At 36.2% G+C, this 25209-nt stretch overlaps 1 protein-coding gene across 3 annotated transcripts in view; it reads left to right on the top strand.

Annotated features, from left to right (window-relative positions):
• Positions 1-25209, top strand: part of LNPEP (leucyl and cystinyl aminopeptidase) — a 107584-nt gene that overhangs the window by 68185 nt on the left and 14190 nt on the right. For all 3 annotated transcript variants that reach the window (XM_050795384.1, XM_050795383.1, XM_050795382.1), the window contains exons 8-14: positions 1019-1150; positions 6395-6526; positions 9066-9226; positions 9430-9518; positions 16197-16380; positions 17503-17659; positions 24808-24992. In XM_050795384.1, coding sequence (XP_050651341.1) covers positions 1019-1150; positions 6395-6526; positions 9066-9226; positions 9430-9518; positions 16197-16380; positions 17503-17659; positions 24808-24992 — 1040 coding nt within the window. The remainder of the gene's footprint in view (positions 1-1018; positions 1151-6394; positions 6527-9065; positions 9227-9429; positions 9519-16196; positions 16381-17502; positions 17660-24807; positions 24993-25209) is intronic.

Here is a 25209-nt window from a genome sequence, read left to right as displayed (position 1 = left end):
CCCTTTTTAAGGTACAAACCACATTTTATGCCTTTTTCCAAAGATTAGGAATACCATTTCAGTACAGAGAAGTATAATAGTGGTTTCACTATGGTATTAGACTCTTGGGAAATATTTTCAGGACTTAGGGATATTCAGACACACTAGGCCATGATATGACAGATATTGTCAAGGTAATTCAAACAATAGGTGGGAAAGTGTAAAGATACCTTCCAACCCCCAAATTGTTTGACTTTCTATTAAACTTCCTGATGTTATGATCCAAGATGGCTTTTAAAACAGAAGTGCTTTTAGAGCTTTTGATTTGAAATTTTAGATAGGGCTTATTGAAAAATTTCAAGTGGTAGGGGAAATTAATTGATATTAATATCAAGTGGTAGCTAGAATACTAAGAAAGATATTCTAAATCCGTGTATGCTACGTAAGCAATGAGATACACAGTTTGACCACTTGGTGGTGCCCAGAATGTGTAAAAACGTCTAATACATGTTCTAGGGGAACTCGTCTGCTGAGCTCTTAAAGAATTATTTCTGTTTAAGAGTTATATTTTATTTAAAACGGACCTCAGTTAAGGGAAATGTATATTTTCTTTGTAGAAATTCTAGACCATATATGAGAAATCAGCATAAGGACCAGTTTTTGTTTTTTCTCTTTTTAAATTTCAGGTTTCATTTAAAAAAAAAAAAATATGCTAACATTTTTAGAATATTCATCTTGGATACCCAGAGTTGGCATTTGTTTACTTTGGTAATAGATTCTCAATTTTCCCATACGCTGTTGTTTAGGAAATGCTAATTTTAATGTGGCCAGGTTATAATTGTATCTTTAAATTTAAGGAATACTCATGAAGGTTACAATCTTCCTACATTTTTGAAAGCTTATATCCTGAAGTTTAGTGACACTGGTCATTTTTTTCCTAATGATCTTACATACTAATTAGTCTAATTCATACAAATAATTACTATACTTTTACATTTGATACTACTTGTGATATTCTAATCTTTTCATTTTTTGACAGTATGAAGATTTCTTAGATGCTCGATTTAAAACCATGAAGAAAGATTCCTTAAATTCATCTCATCCAATATCATCATCTGTTCAGTCTTCAGAACAAATTGAAGAAATGTTTGATTCTCTTTCTTATTTTAAGGTATTGCTGTGAACAAAAAGGTAGCTGGAGTGGGTTTAAAATTTCATATGTGAGCAAGCTGCATGACTTAGATTATTTTAAAATTAAATTTTTTTCAGGTATTAATGGTAAACTATAAAATGTTTGCTTCTATATAAATCTTGGCCTTAACTTTTTTGTGAGTTTTTTTTCTTTCTCTAACGCTCATTTAAGTTGTATGACTAGTATTCCAGACAATTAACCAGATCTTATAGCACTGCATCTTTTAAAGTCAGTTTACTCTCCAGATCTATAGGTAGAATGTGTTCGGGGAAGGTCCTAAGCAAGCTCTTGGCTGTGTTACTCAGAATTGAGGTATGCTCTCAAGTCAGGATTGCCAAAACAAGTAAGCAAAAAGAGATTTTTAAGAATTGAAGATAGATTTCAGAATCTGAAACACACACCCTGGGTTTTGAGGTAAAGAAAAAGCAGAATGTTAACCCCATTTGGATCACCATAGGTCAGAGAATGGAAGAATAGGGATAACAGTGTCATTCACATTTATGTTGTGGGGAGGAACGAATGTTATGGCTGTCAGATAAGATAGAGAAGAAAATACACAAAATGTGTAAGATACAGTCTATGTCAAGTAGCTGAAAGTTCAGGTGATTTGGTACTTGTGGAGCAATAAGAGAGGTAATATGTGCTAGTGGGACAGAATTTTTGCCTAGGATAACGAAGAGAAACTTTTGGGAGGAAAATGGGAATTGAGTTGACCTAAATAATTAAAATATAGGTAAAGAAGAAAGAAGAATGCGAAGTATAGGGTAGGGCAGGAATGGAGCAATGAGCTCTACAAAGAAAATGAAGTACTTAGTGATGTTTTTTTCAGAGAGTCAGTGTTTGACCGCAGTGGAAGCCACACGTGAAGAGGGAAAAGAAGAGAAAGTTGAGTAGGGCCCAGTTGTAGAAGGCTCTGGATACCATAAGGAATTATTTTTTCCTATGCAATAGGAAGCTTGAAAAGACTTTTGAACAGAGGAATGACTTGATTAAAGTTACTATTTAGGAAAAGTAAATTGGTTTCAGTTTATAAAGTAGATTTAAGTGGGAAGAAACGTAAAGTCAGGAAATTGCTGCTAAAGTCCAGGCATGAAATGGTAAAAGTTTGAAATGAGGAGTGCTAGTAAGGGTGGAAAGAAAACAATGGGTATAAAAAATACTGGGCAGGGAAAGTACTTAAAGTATTAGTGACAGGGTAAGGCCAGTAAAGAAAGAGGTAGCAATGTTTTTCAGGTTCAAACCTGACTGACAAGAATTATTGTACAGGTACTATTAACAAACAAGAAAATCAGGAGTTCAGTTACCTATATTAAATCTATTCTAATTAGAGCTACTGGTGTGATTTTTGAAGCCCATAGTGGACCTGTCAATAAAGAAAATTTAAAACTTGAGGTTCTATTATACCAAAGTTAGAGCAATTATTTCAGGATTTGAAAACCTGCTTAAAATGCTATAAGTTCAGTATATAATAACAGAACAGAGTCATAACAGAGCTCTGTCTGCCTCTGACCCTAACCCTGTAAACCCAGAATTCAGTGTCTTCTGAACATGTAGTTTCCATATCATAGTCAACCCCTGTCAATATGGTAACTACTTGTTTCAGAGTCGGGAAGGAGTTGTCATTGGCAAATATTCTGTGTAATTAAGAGAAGTGGGATACTGGATAACTTATCAGTATTATGTACAAGAAGGTAAGCACCAGTAGGGAAATACGTTTACCAGACATATTCTGTTTGGCCTTTATAATCATCAAGCCTAATTCTGATGCAGGTTGCCTTGCAAGATTTCATTCATTTAGCAAATCTTACAAGTACTAACCATGTACCAGCCATTGTTCTAGGTGCTGGAGTTATATCAGGGAAGAAGGTGGACTTTGTCTCTTTTGTGAAGTTTCCATTTCAGGGGTCAAAGATAGAGACTGACAGTATACAAATGAATGAATAAGTAGGTATCGTGTTAAGTAATAGGTGCTAATATGAAAATAAAGCATGATAAGGGAAATGAGAATGACAAAGGAAATGATGTTTATAATATAATATGGTTGAGAAGACCTTCTGTATGGTGACATTTGAACACCACCTAAGGCATGAGAAATGTGGTTTTCTTGGGGAAGAATATTCCAGGCAGAGGAAATAACCAATGTGTAGTGCTTGTGTGCAGAAAAGAGTTAATGTAGGAGGCCTGAGACTGCTATCCTTTGAAAGATCTGCTTGCAAGGTTGACTCTTGGGTGGCATGTGGGAACTTGGGTTTTGGGAAAGTTCCCACTCTTGCATGATAAGAGTGGCTCACTGTGCCTAAACAATGTAGTTTATGCTGAAAATCTGCTTTCCTTCTGGGTATCTAGAGTTTTGGTATGTACTAGGCAGAAGGTACCTCTGTGACTAGCCCACAATAAACAACCTGGGTGCTGAATCTCTAATGATCATCCCTGTTAGATGGTATTTCACACATGTTGTCACAACTTTCTGGAGGAATTAAGTGCATCCTGCGTGACTTCACTGGGAGAGGACTTGGAAGTTTGTGCCTGTTTTCCTCTGGACTTTGCCCCATGCACCTTTTTTCTTAGCTGATTTTACTTCGTATCTTTTCACAGTAATAAATCATAGCAGTGAGTATGACTATATGCTGAGTTCTGTGAATCCTTCTAGTGCATCATCAAACCTGGAACTGGTCTTGGGGACTCTCACATGAGATATGAGATTGAGAGAGATATGAGATTGAGATAAAAGATTGCTTGCATGTTCAAGCACCAGCAAGGATCCAATGTTATCTGGAGTAGAGGAAGCAGAGGAGAAAGTAGCAGTTGAAGTTAGAGGGATTGTAAGAGGCCAGATTATTATAGGGTCTGCTAAGCCATGGTAAGGACTTTGATTTTATTCTAAGTGAAATGAAAAGTGATTTGATCAGGGAAGTACCATGATATGGCTTATTTTGTAAAAGATCACTCTAGTCTTCAATAGTACATGGAGTTAAGAGGACTAGTTAGGAAATTATTGTAATAGATGGATGGCGAGACAATGGTGACCTGGACAAGGGTGGAAGTTGTGAAGGTGATGGAGTTACAACTGGACTTAGAATGTATTTTAAAGATTGATCCAGTAGAATTTGCTCACGGATTAGATATGAAATACAAGAAGGAGGGGTCAGGGTAACTTTAAGATTTTTACCTGAATAACTGGAAAAATGGAGTTATCATTTGCTGAAATGGAGAAGACTGCTTTAGAAGTAGGTTTAGGGAAAGAAGGGGGAAGAAACTTCAATTTCTGAGTGAGTATGAGATATGGATTAGACATCCAAATGGAGATACCATGCAGGCAGTTGGATATGGGTCTGAAATTCAAGGGGGGAGGAAGTCTGGTTAGAGGTATACATTAGGGGATCATATGGAAACCTTGGAGTTGGGAGATCAACTAGGAAGGAAATTTAGACAGGGAAAAGGGGTCCAAAGATCAGATGCCAGAACACACTTCCCTCATTGGAAGATGAGGAGGATTCAGTAGAAGAGACTGAGAAGGATGGCCAGTGGATAGGGAGAGAATCAAGAGTAGTGTCCTGCAGCTCTCAAGGAGGAGCGGGTGATCACTTATATCAAATGCTATCAATAGATGGATAAGATGAACCTGAGAATTCACATTTGTATGGCACCAGGAAGTTTACCAGTGACCTTGATAAAAATACTTCCGGCTGGGCATGGTAGCTCATGCCTGTAATCCCAGCACTTTGGGAGGTCGAGGTGAGTGGATCACCTGAGGTCAGGAGTTCAAGAACAGCCTGGCCAACATGGTGAAACCCCGTCTCTACTAAAAATACAAAAATTAGGTGTGCTTGGTGGTGGTGCCTGTAATCCCAGCTACTCAGGAGGCTGAAGCAGGAGAATCGCTTGAACCCAGGAGGCGGAGGTTGTAGTGAGCGGAGATCGCGCCATTGCACTCCAGCCTGGGTGACAAGAGTGAGACTTCATCTCAAAAAATAAAAATAAAAAATACTTCCAGTAGAGTGATGATTAGAAGATGGCTCAAGAGAACATGGAAAGAGAGCAAATGGGGATGGCAAATTGAGGACAACCCCTTTGGGGAGTTTTACTACAAAAAAATAGCACCATAACCGGAGGAAGGTGAAGTTAGGGAAAGGTAGAGAGCCTTTCATTTGTTTAAAATTAGGAATGTTACGTCGTTTTTGTTTTGTTAATGGGCATGTTACAGTATGGAGGGGAAAGTTGGTGATGCAGAAGAGAAAGGACTGTTGGGGACAACAACGAGTACTTACATTTATAGAACAAGTAATAGCTATGAAGTGTGATATAGAAATGAGTAATAGGTAATAATTTAGTATTTGTACAATAATCTTGACATTACTACATTTTAATCAAAAGTGAAATTCATTCAAAAACTACTAGAGTGCCTACCATGTAGTGGGCATTGTTTTAGTCATTGGAGTTGAGTTTTCACTTTTTCCTCTCAGTTAGCTTACAGCGTAGATGAGGAAATAAATGTGTAACAGATACAGGATGCCAAATAAACTGTATTGAAGATGGAGAAATGTGATTTCTATTTCAAACCAGGAAGGGCTTCACAGAGGAGGTGGTGCTTATTTCAGGATTGGGAAGGATGACATGTATATCAATGGATGTAGTGTGACCTTAATAGTATGCTTGCTGCCCTATACATTTGTTAGTTCCAAGCATTTGAAGTGACTCTGCAGGAAGAAAAGAGATTCTGGTTACTTCGCAACACAATATACTAAAATAAGAAATTAATGACATACCTAAAAGGGAGTCTTTTGAGAGCCTTGCCAATTTATTGTGTCTCCAGTAGTGTGTGCTCATGAATTCAATGGGTAATTTAAGCACTGGGGATGGAAGTGTGGATGCCACAGAAAATTTGCCATGTTTTTCTATTAAAATGTATTTATAAATACTTAGCTTTTCAACACTAACACCGAAACAGTGAGTATACCAATAGACCACACGGACTGGCTCGTGGTTAGAATAGTGCACATGGGAATCTACTCATTAATTCTTTTTCAAATCCTTTAAAACAATGTTAAGATAGTTGAACACAGTCCACATCTAGTTATAGCAGACTAAGTAGCAGTGTATTATAACTAAGTTCTACATATGGAAGTAAATTTTTAGAATGACTATAGTTTGAATTTTAGATTCCCAATTTGATAATCTATAGTATTCTATTATTTTCTTTTTCCTCACCTTTTTTTGGAGTAGGGAGCTTCTCTCTTGTTGATGCTGAAAACTTACCTTAGTGAAGATGTGTTTCAACATGCTGTTGTCCTTTACCTGCATAATCACAGCTATGCATCCATTCAGAGTGATGATCTGTGGGATAGTTTTAATGAGGTAAGTGACCTGGGTAATTTATTTAGCTCAGTAAAAAGAGACGAGTTCGTCTATTTATACTCTTTAGCATGTGTGTTAAGTTAATCTGTGGTACAAAGCATAGTTATTTAAGAAAGAGGGGGATGGAGCTTGCTATTATATAAATATTTATGAATGGAGCACTGAATTTTATGTCAAGAAATGAGAATGCTGTTCTTAGTTGTTGGAAAAAATGTGTGTGGACTTGGATAGCCAGTTTTTTGTTTGTTTGTTTGTTTTTTCTGTACCTTAATTTCTATACCTATTTTGTAGGAAAGTTGTCTTCTCCATATTAATGAATATTACTATATTTTTATTATTTGACTTTTTTTTTTCAAAAATTTCTTTTCCTATCCTTACCCTTTTTTAGTTTTTCTGCCTCCTTTGAATGATTCTGTACTCTGCTCTATGAATCTCTTGCCTTTGTGACTGTTCCTCCAGAGTAGATGATACTTCACAAGCTGACTGCATATTACACTTGGATGGTTTTGCTGTTGGAATTTTGTCATTCCTGGAAATATTCTAGCAAAAAATGTAATTATGTAGAAGTTACACTTCAAAGCAGCACATGAACCCGGGCTGCTTCATGCATGTATGCTGACTGCAAAACCCTTATAAGCATTTGCGTTTGTTACCCTGATTTAGATTGATGGGTCGTAATGCTTTAAAAGATTACAGACTTGACTGGGCGTGGTGGCTCACGCCTGTAATCCCAGCACTTTAGGAGGCCAAGACAGGCAGATCATGAGATCAGGAGTTTCGAGACCAGCCTGGCCAATATGGTGAAACCCCGTCTTCACTAAAAACACAAAAATTAGCCAACGTGGTGGCACGCACCTGTATTCTCAGCTACTTGGGAGGCTGAGGCAGGAGAATCATTTGAATCTGGGAAGCAGAGGTTGCAGTGAGCCAAGACTGCACCATTGCACTCCAGCCTGGGTGAGAGAGCAAGACTGTCTCAAAAAAAAAAAAAAAAAAAAAGGAAAGATCAGATCGCAGACTTATTTGGAAATTTGATGAAAGTTCTGGCCATATTACTCAGAAAAACCACATATGTGCAGAACATCACACAGAGTTTCAAAGTTTTATTGACTCTAGGTTAGGAACCCCTGCTCTGGATCTTTCTCATACATTCTTTCTGCTTCTTTGCCTCATCTGAATCCTGATATTTTCTAACTGTTAATCTTTTGCCCAGAAGATATATCTTCCCTACTCTCTGAATTCTCTTTGAGAACTTATTACCTAACAGTTGTTCCCAAATCATGGTTTTATTCCTCTGATATAGTAGCATTTCATTTGAAAGCCACATTGTTTACTTTATACTTACCCTCTTATCTGTTGGCACTTAGAACATATTTCTGCCTTTCTCATTGACTGCAACTTTTGCATCATGGTGTTTTTCTTTCCCAAACTAGTTCCTAACAGTATCCTCAGGTTTTTCAGCATCCACATCAAATTATGCATTGGCTTCTTCACTTCAATACTGCTTCGACACCCAAAAGCATCTTGATTTTAGGCAAGCTTATTTTCTTCTAATTCTCTGGTTCAGAAATAAATAGGTTAGGGCCATGATAAATATAAGATTAATTAAAATGGGAAGATTTGCTCCATCCTTTTGTGCTATAAATAAATGGGCATATGGTGATTGAGGTAAGGCCTGCTGTAGTAGAGTGATTTTATCAATTTAGGTACATCATGACTTTGTTGCTTACAATTCAAATTCATATATAAACTAGAAAAATAATTTGAATCCTAAGTTTAACCACCTGCTTTAAAGAGGCTGTTGTTCAAAAATTGCTTCTTAGTTATTGATACTAGATGTCTTAGGGGCTTTGGGCCTTAGAGGGTCTGCAAAGCTCTGACACTAGGTTCTAGATTTTATAGATAACTTCATATATTTTCTGGGAAAGAAGGTCTGTGACCACCAAAGTAGTTTACCTCTGTTTTTGAGAAAGACTTAAGGCAACTGACCTGTTCATATGTCATTCTTCTGCTGCTGCCGCTGTTCCCTGGCACTCCCACAGTATTAGGTCCTAAGAGACTATCATTATGGAGGTGGAGGGTAGGAGCATAAAGAGAAACCCAGACTCAGGTGATTCACAGCATTGAGTAGCAATGATTCTGATTGTAGACTTATATCATTATTCGTATCTTCTAGATGATAGTATTGTGATTTGAAAGAATACTTATGCCTTCTTAGGGATTTTAATATTGATGAATTTAGGGATTTTAATGAACTCTTAGTTGGTTGATACATGTGCGACTTCTCAACCTAGTGCCTCCCTCACTCCCTTAGCTATCACTTAGCTCTGTTCCAGGTTACATTCCTTTTAGCAGTTGCTGATTTACCTAGATTAGAGGTGTAAATTCAACATTCCTGTTTCTTTTTTATGTTAACATTAAATGTATTCTTTATAGGTGGTAGGAAAAGAGGGAAGCGTACAGATAAATTAAAATTAAATTTTTTTAAACCAATTTTTATTTTTAAGGAAAAAGAGTTTTATGTATATACATTTTATAGGTCACAAACCAAACACTAGATGTAAAGAGAATGATGAAAACCTGGACCCTGCAGAAAGGATTTCCTTTAGTGACTGTTCAAAAGAAAGGAAAGCAACTTTTTATACAACAAGAGAGATTCTTTTTAAATATGAAGCCTGAAATTCAGCCTTCAGATACAAGGTACATGCCCTCTTTCTTTTCATGCCATCTCTTTTGCACCCTCAGTGATCATAAGTTCTTATGAAACCTAACAAGATTATCCCTTCCTAGGAATAGCTTAACAAAGTTAACCTTCCTACCAATTTTTTTTAAAAAAAGAAAACCAACAAATCATATGTAACTAACTGAAATAATAGTAATTTTCCAATATTTTCTCTTTACAGCTACCTGTGGCATATTCCACTGTCCTATGTCACTGAAGGAAGAAATTATTCAAAATATCAGTCGGTATCACTACTGGATAAGAAATCAGGTTTGACTATAATGACAGTTCTGATTGGAAATGGCATAATTTTAAAAATTGGATCAGAGTGCATATATAAGATTACACTTGCCCATGTGGACACTCTCTGAATTGATTTTATGAGTTGCATATACCAGATGTGACTAACGTGAGATTGATTCTGTATATCATGCACAAAACTGGCTTTAGCCATGTGAAATAAGGTACAAAAATTTGCAGAGAATGTACTGGCATTCCTGAAAGAAAATAGTGAATGCCATGTTTTTATATTCAAGATTAATATTTTGTTACAAAATAAGAGGGGTTTCTTAAAGTATACTCTGCTGTCTGCTGTCTCGGGTTGGGCTGGGGCAACTGCATTTTAACAAGATACACCCTAAATGATTTGTGTGCATAATTGAGGTTGATTCATGATCGGATTTAGAGTAAATAGTTATTTCAATATGCCCTGAAGACATAGCATATGTTTTGGGGAACAAGAAAATGGGGGAAGAAACTGCGATAGCAAGGTGGAGGGAAATAGTAAAATATAAACATGGTGTATGCTGACCTACAATATGAAAAGCAATTGAAACGTAGTGGTATTTGTTAAATACCACTATGAATGTCACACCACATATCTTCCTCTTAATTTACATCCTAAAGAAACACAAGGCTCTTGGGTTCTGTAGTATGCGTTAGTGATGCTTTGGATTGATGAAAAGGGAAAACTTCTCGTTTGAATTTGGATCTGGTGTCAAAGCCTATATTTTTGAGGGGTGAGTGTAGCTTAGGGGTAAGAGAATGGGACTTTGGAGACTGCCTGGTTCAATTCTTAGCACTACCATTGATCACTTATATGATTTTAGGTGAGTTATGTGAGCCTCATTCCCTCAGCTGTACAAAAGATATAGTAATTATACTTACTTTATGTAGTTGTGGTGAGGATTAAAAGAGCTCATTTATATGAAGCACCTAGAACAATGCTATAATGTATCTATATTACATAAAACCTGGAAAATGGAGAAAAAATAATATTACCATCAAAACTATTCTTATGATTATTTGTTTACAGTCATTTTTAATAAATATTTGTAGTCAAAATTTTTATATATATATATGATTTCTGTATCTTACCTTTTTTTAACCTACTTGATTCACCATTTGTTGTTATAAAATATTGCCTTAATTAAATATTTCAAATCTTAAAGGTTTTTCCATTATATGAAATTTTTTAAGGAATGGTTTTCAAAAATGAAAACTGCACTACCTTTTGTGATTTGGTACATATAACTAAATCACCCTTTTATTGTCTAGTTACAGTTGATAATGCCACCTGAAATACATGTGCCAGTTTCATTGCAGTTTGACCATAGTGGAATGTTAAAGCAGCAACAATCTAATTATTTAAAATCCTAGTGGTAGTAGGTAACATCATCATATCTTTGACAGCATAGCTGGGAGTGCAAGGAATTGCTACTGTCTGAGTAAACAGAACTCTAACTTTGAATGAGCCCTAAAAGAATAGTCTCTGACCCAAAAGAGAACAAATAACCCCATCTCCCTATATCCTGCAGCACAGCCAAAACATGGCTGGAATATTTGCAAGAAACTAATATGGAAATTTTGCAAACTTTCTGACAGTATATTAATTTTTAGTGCTATTAGAAATAATTGGGCAATAAGAAATGTTTTATTATCTGGTTTTTTGTTTGTTTGGTTTTTGTTTGTTTGTTTGTTTTGAGTTGGAGTCTTGCTCTGTTGCCCAGGCTGAAGTGCAGTGACAATATCATAGCCCACTGCAGCCTCAAACCCGTGGATTCATGCAATCCTCCTGCCTCAGCCTGCCAAGAAGCTAGGACCACAGGCACATATCACCATGCCTGGCTTAATTTTTGTATTTTTTGTAGAGACAGGGCCTCACTATGTTGCCCAGGCTGATCTCAAACCCCTGGCCTCAAGTGATCCTCCTGCTTTGGCTTCCCAGAGTGTTGGGATTACAGGCATGAGCCACCGCACCTGGCTCCTCTTTACTCTTTACCTCAGTTTTCTTCTGAGCTTGTTAAGCTCTTTTTGAGAGTTTAGCCCCATAGACTAGCTCATATTTTACTTCTTTAGCCTTCTAGGCCCTTGCCTGGCATTCTCTGCTTTTGCCGCACAAAAATTCTATCAGCAATGCAAACACACCGTACTGCCTCTTTAGGTCTTTGCATATGCTGTTTTCTCTCCTTGAAGAACACTCTTGCCTCCTCACTCCCTCGGCCTACTCCTGTTTATTCTTCAGATCTTAGCTCAGCCATTGCTTGCTCGAGGAAACCTTTCCTCCCCTGAAGTCAGGTTAGATGCCCTACTTAGGTTTTTTAATAACATTCTGTACTTCTCCACTCATAATATACCATAAGTACTGTTCACTCGTATCTATCCTCATATTAGGTATTTCCCCCATTGACGGTAGTGATCATGGCTATATGAATCACTGTAAATCACTTTTAGTACTCAGTAGGCACACAAAAACTTAATGAATTAGTAAATTTTAGTCCATAATGAAGTAACTCCAGTCTCACTATAAAAATTTCTAGGAAAAGAACATGCAAAGCCTGATAAAATGATGTTTTCTTTTTCCCTTCCTCTTCTTAGTAAAGAGGAATATACAGAATTCACTAGAATATAATTGATTTAATCTAGAACTGGAACTGGGCCAACATATGATGAAAGTAGTGTCTGTTACTTCCTCTTCTCAGCTGTGTTATTTCCCTTGCTGCTGCTGCTGCTGCTGTTATTTTAATTCCTGCCATTTCAGGTTTAGAGAGTCCACATGAAAACTTTTGTCCTTATGTTTGACCCTGAGGACAGTTGAGCCTTCTTGGTTCCTAATGCTCCGATGAGAATTACTCTTAATTTAACTGCATTTTTATTTTTTCCATTCTCAAAAGAAAGGTAGCAGAGAGGGTGACTTCAGGCTTCTTTTATGCTGTAATACTTTAGTATAGTGTATTATTTTGATGCTTGATGGTTGGTTAAATCTTTAATATATTTTCTTTCTTTTTTAAATACATTTTCATGTGTTCTAATTCAAGGATTGTTGGGTTAGCTCATTAGTTCAGTTGTATACAGGAGTTATGTTTGGTTAATATATTTGTCTCCTTTTCTCACATACATGAATTTTGAATAATTAGTATTTATTGTGCACAAGAAATGCTGATGGGGCCATTTTTCCAGTCTACATATTGAGGAAATTATATTTTTAAAAGTTTCCCTCTTCCCTTTCTTCCTCCCTCTCTCTCTCTTATCCACATTTTACTCAGACCTAAGATCTTTAACTATAGGAGATTTTCATATTAAATCTAATGCAAAACATTCATGTTTCCAAATGGATATCACTATCAGAAATACTGCTGTGAAAGTAAAAGATATGTCATTGGAAGAAAAGGTAATTAGGATGAAAGAAGGAAGGGCATATAGTAATTAAAATATTTATCATGTGCCATTCTCTGCTCTTGCCTTTTTTTCCCCTGATAAAGTAAAGGAGAAAGAAAGGGGTATTAGAGAAGGGAATGCTTTTGAACAGGAGTGATACAGTTCAATAGCATGTATGATGCTACTCTGGAGCAAACTGTACAGGAAATTTTGTAACTTTGTAGTAAAAACATGATTTTTAGTTTCAGAACTTTAATTTTTTTGTAAAACAATAGTTGATTTTCATAGCTCTTTGACAAATGGTTTTTTAAAATCACTGTTAGATTACTTCATCTGGGCTTCTGCCATTTAACATTGCAGTCACTCACTCTTTTTTGCTACTCAATAGACTGAAAATTGAAGTGTTAATCTGTTAATGATTATAGTAAATTAAAAACATATGAGGGTAGCCTCATCCACATTTGAGCTGCAGGATGTAGTTACTTCCCTTGTGTGCAAAGCTATTATTTTTCGATACCTGTGGTTTTAAGGTCCACCATTCTGGATCATTCAGAAGAACTGAAAGAGACTAATAATGTTGATTCTTTAAATGATAACTCTCTGTCTTTGTGCTGTTGGCGGTACTGCGTTGTGTCATCTCGATGACAGTAATAATTTCAAGTATATTCCCAGCTGTGTCCCTCCTCTTTACCATCTGGACTTGGCTAGGTTTACAACATGGCAAGTTGCTTATCAACCAAGATACTCTGTATGTATTTCAATGTTTTCTGCATCCATCTAGTGGAACAATTGTCATAGCTATCATTCCTTGTCTCCTTTTATGGGCAAGGGAGATTTGGGTCTCCGTAGCCCTTCTTCCTGGGGTTCTTTGTTTCTTTTCTTTACCTTTGTTTTTATTAGAGGCAGAGTCCTGCTCTGTCACCCAGGCTAAGGTACAGTGGCACAATCATAGCTCACTGCAGCCTTGACCTAGTGATACTTGACCTCAAATGATACTCCTCCCTCAGCCTCCTGAGTAGCTGGGACTACAGACATGTGTCACCATGCCTGGCTAATTTTTATTTTTTTGTAAAAATGATGTCTCACTATGTTGTCCAGGCTGGTCTCAAACTCCTGGGCTCAAGTGATCCTCCTGCCTTGGTCTCTCAGAGTGCTGGGATTATAGGTGTGAGCTACCATACCCAGCCCCAGGGTTCTTTCTTGATAAAAGCTCCATAGGATATAGTGTTGGTGACCTGGAGAGTATTGATATTTTTGGATTAGCTAATGATAAAGTTAATTTCCTTAGTCATAGGTTTGCTAAAAATGGCTCCAACTTGGAGAGCCACTGCTGCCATCACAAGTATCCCTTAAAACTGCATTCTGCCCTCGAAAAAAGGAATAAACCATATTTAATTGATCTTTCCCATCTGTTGCTATATCAGCAATATAACAGAAATAAGTATGGAACTTTTTTAGTAAGAAAGACTGCTTAGCTTATATGTCCTGTTAAGACATGATCAGAATGTCTTTTTTATCTTAAACATCTTTTTCAGTATCAATATAATTGGAGTAACAAAGATATTAAGGGCATCTGACACATTTAAATAATTCAGGTTTTTGAAGCTGATAAACCCTAAGGCATCAGGTACTAATAATAACCCTTAGTACCTAAGCTAAGGCTTCAGGTACTAATATATAATCTTTAGGTTGAAAACATATTTATAAAGCATTTTATATAAAAAAGTTTCACTACAGAATTATAATGATAGTGACCATTTTAAAACAGCCCAAATTGTTCAAAATAGATTGGATAAACTTGAAATGGAATATTATGAAGATATTTGAACACTGCTTATGAAGACAATGGAAAAATGTGGAGGGGTCTGATAGGTGAAAAAGGATAAAATAAATGAATATAGATCTGCCATATAAAATATTAAAAACAAGAAAAAAACTTGGCAAGAAGTACATTCCAGAATGCTATCATTGTCTGAGTTTAGATTATTCTTATCTCTACTTTTCTTTTTCTTACAATTAAAATTTTTTTAAGTATTTGTTATTTTAAAAGGGTGTAAAAATTATATGATAAACATCTACAAACCTTTATCTAGACTTGATTTAAAACTATTTATTGTGACATAGTCATTATTTATTCATTCACTCACTAATTCAATGGTATTTGTGGAGTACCTGCTAGGTCATAGTTATAGGGGCTGAGGCGTTAGCAGTAAACAAAATAGTAAGCTTATATAGCTTATATTCTAAAAGTAGTAAACCTCAAGATGCTTAGAAGCATACCCCCATTATAATTAAGTCTACATCCTTGTTGCCAACTTTAAAAGACATCTCTTCATTAGCAGTTTTAAGGATTTTAAAAATTCATACATATATTTTGTGATCAGTTAACTCTTAGCGCTTCATTATTGGTACATTAGTTGACATAATTCCATATAAATTTCTAACAATTCTCTCAGCATTTATAGTAGAGACCCAAAAAGTGCCTAACCTTTCCTATTATTTTAACCCAATTATTTCTTATTTGTCTCTTATGTAATCTTAAGCCTTCCCTGACGTTTATTTTGCTAGCTTTAAATAATGTGACTTTTCTAAATGACTTTGTTTGTTCTTCCTTCGCTAACATGACAAAGGACAGAGGCTGAAATGGGACACATTTTACACAGTTCTCTCACTGTCTTCCACTGCTGTCTCATCCTGCACCTTTACTTTCTCCCTCCCTCTCTCCTCTAGCCACAATGAACTTGGGAGCCAGTTCAGTGCATGGATACCATGTGTACTTTCTCTCTGGGCCTTGAGCACTTAGGTTTCCTACTATATCTTCTTCACTTGGCCAACACCTAAATATTTTGAGGTCTCTTAGAAGAATGACAACTTAGATGTCATTTCTTCCAAGAAATTGCTCCTAACTTTCCCTAGGAGAGTGAAGCATTTTTTCTATGTGCATTCGTTGAATGCTGTCTTTTCTTTTTCTGTCAATAGCGCTTGTATGATATTGTACTTGCCTGGTTACTTTAGACTGTGAGATCTCTAAAAGCAGAGATATATCTACCTTGTTCACCATTTGATTTCTAGCGCCTAGCTTACAGCCAATAATGCACAGTAAATAAATAATTGTTAAATGAATGTCTTGACCTTCACTAACATGAAAATAACTGTACTTGGAGACAGGCATTTTTTTCTTACTAGAATGGTTAAAAGTAAACTAACTTAGAAACAAAGCACTCATGTAATTTTTTTTTTTCTTGTCCAATTGTCTTCTCTCTCAATCTCTCATTTTTTGGTTTCCATTAGGTGTCATCAATCTTACAGAAGAAGGGCTGTGGGTCAAAGTGAATATAAACATGAATGGTTATTATATTGTACACTATGCAGATGATGATTGGGAAGCTCTAATCAATCAGTTGAAAATAAATCCTTATGTTCTGAGTGACAAAGACCGAGCCAACCTTATCAACAACATCTTTGAACTTGCAGGGTAGAGTATACTTAGTTTGAGTTTTTTTCTTTTTTTAACAAGTGTCATTGATGTAAAGAACATATATGAAAAACAGTTTGAAAGAACTAGCATGTATTGGTTGGTACAATTCATTTTGGAGGATTGGGAAAATACAAGATGTGTTCATTGCCTCCAGGGACTTTATAAAACATTAGCTGCAAACATACTGAACAGTTAAATGAAACAGGATTTGACAGTAATTCAAGACTAGATATCAAAAACAGGATACATATTTTGTTGACTAAACTGATACGGGAGTTCAGGCTTTATTTTATTTCATAAGATAATTATTTTCAAGCAGCAGTTGGTTTAAGCATGAAAATTAGTGCGTATGCATTGGTTTTAAGGGACATCTCTGATGGCTGGCGCCACTTATCTGTACTGCTTGCCTCTCCAACCACCTCATGCGTTATAGAATCCCAAAACCAAGGATGACAGTGACTTCATGTAAAGATATTATCTGAATAGCATATTACCAATTTAGATTGATGATAGGCTTAGAAACACAGGAACGCTTCAGGTCAGAAGAGTACTCCTTCTGACCTCCCTGGACATTTCCATTTTGTCTCGTTTTTTATGAAGTACCCTTCTTATGTCATCTTAGCCATTGCTGCTATGATTTCTATAAAATGGTTAATTTTAAAAATTTACTCACCGTAAATTCACAATAGACCTTGTCATAACAAGTTTGAAAAACAAATTCCCATTAAACCAACAAATACAATTTTAAAAAAAATTCAGATGCTGTCTATGCTATACTCTCTTTCCTGGCAAATATAACTAATTAATAAAATTAGTACTATTCATCTTTTCTAACCCAAGATATTATATTTTTGCTGAGTTAGTAGCAATTTACAGGAGACTTAGGAATAAAGAAAATGAGCTATTGTTTATCTTTCTCTTGAAATGCTTCCTTAATCTTGGGCCACTTTAACTTAATCAGAGATAATCATATTTAGCTTAACTTTACAGAATGCCACTGTAAGCTTAAATTTTTGGTCTTCAAGACTCGCCATCTAACCCTAAGTTTCTCTCTTAGCATGCATAGAGTTCTTCTGTGTGTCTCTGTGTATTTACTTTTCCTGTTCTTTTATCCTTTAGCCTAGGCAAGGTACCTCTCCAGAGGGCCTTTGACTTGATTAATTATCTTGGAAATGAGAACCATTCTGCACCCATCACTGAAGCCCTGTTTCAGACAGGCCTCATCTATAACCTCCTTGAAAAACTGGGATACATGGATCTGGCCTCAAGACTGGTGGTAAGTCTGCCTTTTTACCAGTTTATTGCTGTTTATCTTTAATATTATTCATCGTTCCATTTTCAGTCAGTAATAGGCTGAAAAAGCAACCAGTTAAATTCCATTTTCTTCACTTTTCTGCTTGTGAAATCTTTACTTAAAATCAAGATGTTGCTTATGATAAAGAGCTGATAAAGGCTTAGTATGATATGGTCTTGTTTGAATATCAAAATACAGACATTTGACACCACTGTCAAAATGAGGTCACATGAGAATAACATTTCTCTATTCAAATCCTGTTTTATTTTTACATGATGAATGTTTGAAATAGGCCCTTTTACAAAGTAGATCTCCCCATTAATTTTCTAATGGTCATTATAAAATGACAGTTATGTTTGTATTGAGAATATTCTGTTTAAGAGTTCTTGCTGATAACTATCTAATGGATAATGATGCTGGTGGATATGTTTCTTTGCAAAGCACTAAAGGAGTCTTAGTATTAGAGAGCATTTTACCTTTCTTAATATCAACTGCCTGATCGTAATAGTTGTTATTTTGGATACTTTCAATATTAAACTGTTGAGTGAGACTTTAAAAGCTTGGAAGAGAGTGAAAAATTATTTGTTTTTATCTAATTCTCTGAATCAGCGCATTTTGACAACAGAGTTTGCTTTATAAACTAGGGCTATTTCCCAGGGACCCAGGCAAAAGGCAGCTTTCAGGGAAAGGGAGATAGTATTAGACCAAGAATTAGAATAAGTCTTTGGGGGTTTTGGTATTCTCACTGGTAAAAGGAAAGGGTTGGATTAAATCATTTCTTAAAACAACCCTCTTTCTGCCTCTATTATTGCCTTACCGTGCATCTCCTGTAAACAGTTCTCTCATCACCTGCATGATTCTCAGTGAGTGGAGGGAATGCAGGGCAGAGTGGCTGTGTGGAGCTTGAAAAGCTCTCCTCCCCTAAAAGTTTCTGATCTGACCCCAAAGAAATTACCCCATCCCTACCCATGAGCAAGATGCTTAAGTTAGATGATTCTCTGAGGTCTCTTCTAATGGTTAAGATTTTTATCATTTTCTGTTTCGTAAGGCTTTCAGCTAGCAGCCTTAATGAAAACCAGTGCCTGGAACATGACCTGGCCTGTAGTGACCCTCAGTAAATGTTGAGTGAATAAATGATTGAAACACACCAGAAACACATGCATTTGAGTGCTTTTACACACTACCGTGCTTAGTGCTTAGTGTAGATTACCTCATTTAATTCTCACACAATGCCAAGGTAGATATTTCTACCCTCATTAAATGAATGAGGAGATGGAATAGCTTCTTTAAAGTCACTTAGCTAGTAAATGATAAAGCTGAGATTCAAACCCAGATTAATTTCACTCCAAAGACTTCTCTTTGTGTTATATTGCTATTTGTAAAATTAGTTTGTGTCCTAGCAACGTCGTCTTTCCAGGGTACCTTTTGTTAGAAAAATTAAAGCTTTCTTCTTGTCATATTCTTTTGAAAAGCTTGCAGACCATACATTTAAGGTTTCAAGTGACTGACCCACATCTAATTGTTCTCCTAAAAATGAAATTGTCAACTTAAGAGACTTTTTTATATCTAAAATGTTAATAATGACTTTTTAAAACAATATTTATGTACCTTTCCAAGAAGTATGCAGATAGCTTACTCATCTCTTTAGGGCAAACTTAGAATCCAATAGCAACTTTCTAGTGTTAGTATAGTAAAGAGATTGGCCATTAGTTAACCAATTCGCCTATTGTTGATAGACATTTGCGTTATTTGTAGTTTGGAGCTATCATGAATAGCACTGCTATGATGTCTTCAATGAATGTCTTTATGCATTTCTATGGGGTATATGTCTGGAAATGGGATTATTGAGTCATAACACATGCATAGTTAATACTGTACTATCAAATAGTTCTTCAAAGTTGTACCAATTTACACTTAGCCGTGTATGAGAATTCTAGGTGCTCTATATCTTTGCTGATAATTATCATTCATATTAAATCTTTTTTAGCCATGTGGATAGGTGCATAGTGGTACTGCAATTTTGACTTTAATTTACATTTTTCTACTGATGTGAAGATGATTTTCTTTTTGATACATGTATTGACCATTACATGTTCTTTTGTGAAATGCCCATCTTTTGCTTATTTTTCTGTTAAATTGTCTGCCTTTTTCTTGTTGATTTGTAAGAGTTCTGTATATATCCTAGATACGAATCTTTTGTTGGTCATATATGTTTGCAAATATCTTCTCCTACTCCATCTTGCTTTTTTACTCTCTTAATGATTTTTTATTAATATGAGATTTAAATTTTAATGTAATCTAGCTTATGAAATATTTTCCTACCCCTAGATATTCTGTGTTCTCTTCTGAAACTTTATTATTTTATCCTTTACATTTAGATCTATGATCCATCCGAAATTGATTTTTGTGGATGGTGTGAGGTAGACACCAATATTCATTCTTTTCAGTCTGGATATCCAGTTATCCCCAGGACCAGTATATTTTATTGCATAGAATTATGTTTGAGGTAATTAGTGTAATATCAACAGCCTTTAGGGTAATATATTAATTTCCTAGGGCTATCAAAACAAGTCATTGCAAACTTGATGTCTTAAAATAACAGAAATTTATTCTCTCATAGTTCTGGAAGCTAGAAGGCCAAAATCAAGGTATTGGCAGAGTAAGGTTTGTTTCTTCTGACGAAGAACCTATTCCATTCCCGTCTCCTAACTTCAAGTGATTGCCAGCAATCCTTGGTATTCCTGGGCATGTTGGTGCCTCACCGCGGCCTTTGTCTCTGTCAACACAGTGTTCTCCCTGTGTTTCTGTGTCCAGATTTCCCCATTCTTAGATTAAGATCCACCATAATCCAGGATGACCTCATCTTAACTTGATTGTACCTGCAAAGACCCTATTCCTAAATAAGGTCATATTCATAGGTCCTAGGCAGACACAAAATTTGAGGGGATACTATTCAACCTACTACAGGTGGCAATAAATAAGATGAGTGCATATCACTCACTTTTTTTCACTATTAAAGGGCAGTGTTGGTTCTGAATATACCCTGTGAGGAGGCAGAATATCTCCCGACTCTGAAGCTGCCCAGTTAAACTTCATAATGGCAGAAGTCAATCTTCTCCTTGCCTCTCTGTTAACTCTGTTTAGAGCTTAGTGCTCAGGAAGCACTTGATACTTACGTTTTCTTTCAACTGCATCTTCATCCGAGATGATTTCCAGCTTTCTGGGCAGATATGTGTTTATTAGGAACATACTTCAAGGAGGGATCCAGGGACTGATGGATAGAGGGCAAGGGCAGAAGGCTTAGTATGTGTTTCCAAGATCGGACGCCCTTTTACTGCTGTATGTCTTCCTATGGTTAGCTAAAAGCCCAGTTAACTTTACTTCACCAAGAGGGAGAACGTGTCTTTTTAACATTCTTATTCTAATATTAGGGCATTCTGGTAGCATCAGTACTCCCAAACTAGGAAATCTGACATTCTACAGTTAGGAATTGGGATGGCAGACATTTATGAATCCTTGGATATGATGTTCAAATGTATTAGTGTCTAAGACTGATTTCTAATTAACTTCTATATCATTGGAACCAAAGTATTATGTGCATTTATTGGTCGTTTTGTTATAAAGGCTGCACATGACATATGCTGCATTTTGTGATGCTGTGGTGTTGTGATGGGTAGGGTCTGGAGGCACATTTCAGTTGTGTTAAATTGTTCACATCTGATGTTAACATCTGATCCTAGCCATATTCCTGTTTTATCACTTACAAATCTGTCATTCTTTTACATATGAGGCATTGGTGGGATAAACCTTTGGCAATAAAAACTGACATTTCACTTTTAAGAAACTCAACTGACCCAGGAAAGAACTCCCTGGGCATATCAGTGTAAAATTAAAGCAGTAAATCAAAATGTAATATACAACATAAGTGCTAGCATCTTTCCCTGCCTGTTTTATTTTAAAAATAATTTTATATTATTGTTGTTGTTGCATTTTATTACAAATCCAGTGTTTGTAGCTTTTATAACCCATCAACTTATTTCCTCTCTCCACTTGCCATTTCACTTTGTAAAATCATAGAGTTGCATTCTATTGTTGAATGAGTTTAAATTTCAGAAAAATTAATTTGGAGCCATAGAAAAGCATTTCATTTTGTTTCTAAAAGAGAAAGGTAATTTGAAGCACATACTATGCTTCATTAATATTACTTAATATTAAAAATAAACCTGGATTACTTATAAAAATGGTATTTTATAACAGGATTTTTCTAATAATATAATTATTCTTTCTTAAAATGTTTTACTCTCTTATGTTATAATTTGAAATACATTTAAGCAACTATTTTGAGAACTTGTCTTAATGATTTCGTATGGAGGCTAACTAGTAAAATTGCTCCCTGTAATTCGGTGGTGTGACTGCTCAGGAATTAGCCACAGCCATCTTCAAGTGTCAGATTTCCTTTGCTTCCAGGACTTTAAGTGCCATTCTTTCCATTGCTGCCTTTGTGTTTTAGTAAACGCTCAGTGAGTATTGCCAATGTTCTTCACTGATTTTTTTTTTTTAAATAGGATTTCAAGCATGTGATTTTTTCTTCTCACATTTTTCATTTGTTCCTATTTGACAGTTATGAGTAGGATTTAAATTTCTTTTCTCCAGTCATTTGGGATGGTTTTCTATCATAATGCTGTTGAGAAAGTAAAGCCAGTGAAGATACCATGTAGAATGAAGTCAGGTGTGTCAAGTGGGATCTCCTGCATTGCTTGTCCATTCCTTGCATTGTCAGTCAGCATAGCAACTACTTTTCTACTTCGCGTCCTCCCGATGACTCAAAAGCTTTACCACTCACACATTCCACAAGGTGTCTGTTCTGTGTTTCATTGCTTTTGAAATAAACACAAGCAAGTTGACATGTTATCACAAACCTTGAGTTCTTTTCCTTGCAGATTCTTTTTTTCCATTCTCATATTCAGCTCCACAAGATGCTTATTCAGAGTAAGTCATTGCTAGGGGTAATGGCCTCAATAGTTTAAAAATTTCCAAATAGGATTCATTTTAGGTATTGACAGTGGTAGTCAGTGGTACTCACTGTCAATACCTAAAAGAAAGGAAGAAAGCAATGCTCTGTGAAGAACTTGAGCTAAACTTCTGAAGTTAAGGGTTTTTGTATGTGGTCGTCTGTGGTACATGATTACTTGAGATGAGATGCCACGATGGTGGTGGAGGTAAAGAAGTACCAGTGGGAAGAAATCCTCCCATGCTGATTACTGCAGAAGGGGTATCTGTTGAATTTTTTTCATTTTGGTCCTCCTTACGTAGCCATGAAGGTTTTCTAAAGAATACCTAAAAATGGCCGGGCGTGGTGGCTCACGCCTGTAATCCCAGCACTTTAGGAGGCCGAGGCGGGTGGATCACGAGGTCAGGAGATAGAGACCATCCTGGCTAACATTGTGAAACCCCGTCTCTACTAAAAATACAAAAAAGAAATTAGCCGGGCATGGTGGCGGGCTCCTGTAGTCCCAGCTACTCGGGAGGCTGAGGCAGGAGAATGGCGTGAACCCAGGAGGCAGAGCTTGCAGTGAGCCGAGATCACGCCACTGCACTCCAGCCTGGTCGACAGAACAAGGCTCCATCTCAAAAAAAATAAATAAATAAAGAATACCTAAAGACATTTTTTATATCAGAATGTTTGTTCCTTCTAGTGGTATTCATAAAAGCATATTTCATATGATGCTTTTTAAAATCTCATGTGTCCTCACCCCCCACCCACCGTGCACAACTTGCAGAATGGAAATACATCGACATGCTATTAACAGCTTTGGTGTTTTTATTTTGGAGAGAGATGAAAAAAGTGTTTGTTAGTACCTTAATACCACAAGTATATGTTTAGCAATGACATCCCATACCAATGGACTAGATAGTAGATGATATTAATGAATAACTATTAGTTTTCTTAAGTGTGATAAGGTATTATGGTTCTGTAAGAGAATGTTCTGATATCTGTGAGTTGCATGCCAAAGTATTTATAAATGAAATATCATATCTGTATCTTACTTTCATATTGTTCAGCTAAAACAAGAAAAAACGTGTGTGTGTGTGTGTGTGTGTGTGAGATACACACTTGAAAATGAAGCAAATGTCAATGCTAAAAACTGGTGAATCTAGATGAACAGTGTATGGGTGTTTATTGTACTATCTTTTTTTGTAGGTTTGAAAGTTGTTTAAATAAAAACTTGGGAGAAAAAATAAACTATAAACAACTATGCTTCCCTGCAGGCCTCATTTTCTTGCTAATTTGGTTAATTTGTTATAACATCAAACTAGTTGATAATGTTAGATATACCTTTAATATTGGATTCAGAAACATTTAAACATTCAGTAAAGAAGTTTATTTTTCTCTCATTGCTTTATAGGCTTATAGATTGTAAAGTCACAAGGTCAGGAAGTTCTGACTTCCTTCCAGCAGTGGTTATAAGTGACACTTTTTGGCAGGAAAATAACTTCTAGCTGAGTACAGATAGAACTGCAGCATAAAGTTTCCCTACTGCACAGAAGTCATTAATTTTTTTCTGAGTTAACATCACTAAAAGTTCCCCTTAGCTATAGCAGTCTTATGCATAGCCTTTACATCAAATGGTTTCATCCCAGCTGTATGTGGACTTCATATGTCAGTTGATATTTAATGAGTAATATCTATGCCTTTTTTTTTCCTCATTGGATAAATTTTGGGGAAAAGAGATCTGATTGTCCTAATTTTTTGTGTTTTTTTGTTTTATTTTTGTCTTTTGAGGCGGAATCTTGCTCTGTTGCCCAGGCTGCAGTGCAATAATGCTATCCCGGCTCACTGCAACCTCCACCTCCTGGGTTCAGGTGATTCTCCTGCTTCAGCCTTCTGATTAGCTGGGATTACAGGCACCACCACCATGCCTGGCTAATTTTTGTATTTTCTAGAGATGTCATTTCACCATGTTGGCCAGGCTGGTCTCAAACTCCTGACCTCAGGTGATCTGCCTGCCTCGGCCTCCCAACGTGCTAGGATTACAGGCATGAGACACTGTGCCTGGCTGTAATTGTCCTGTTTTTTTCTGATTGTCCTAATTATTATTAAGCCATTATAATCTATTTTGTCTCTCTAGACCAGGGTATTTAAATTACTTCAGAACCAAATTCAACAACAAACTTGGACTGATGAGGGCACTCCATCTATGCGAGAGCTTCGGTCAGCCCTGCTGGAGTTTGCCTGCACCCACAACCTGGGGAACTGCTCCGCTACTGCCATGAAACTGTTTGATGACTGGATGGCATCCAATGGAACTCAAAGGTGAAGTATATCTCTACTTAGATGAATTATCTTCTTTTTCTTTATCTCACATCTTACACAGAAACCAGGGTATTCTCATCCTGGGTCATAAATGTTATAAAACTGAGTGTTAGTGTAGGTGAACTCTATGTATCTGCATTCTCAAAAAAGACTTTTAAAAAAATTATGGTAAAATACACATAACATAAAATTTACCATCTTAACCATTTTTTACTGT

This window comes from Macaca thibetana, chromosome 6 (genome assembly GCF_024542745.1).
Source record: "Macaca thibetana thibetana isolate TM-01 chromosome 6, ASM2454274v1, whole genome shotgun sequence".
NCBI classification, from domain to species: domain Eukaryota; kingdom Metazoa; phylum Chordata; class Mammalia; order Primates; family Cercopithecidae; genus Macaca; species Macaca thibetana.
The sequence above is the reverse complement of the archived record's forward strand: the minus strand, read 5'-3'. Positions and strand labels throughout refer to the sequence as shown.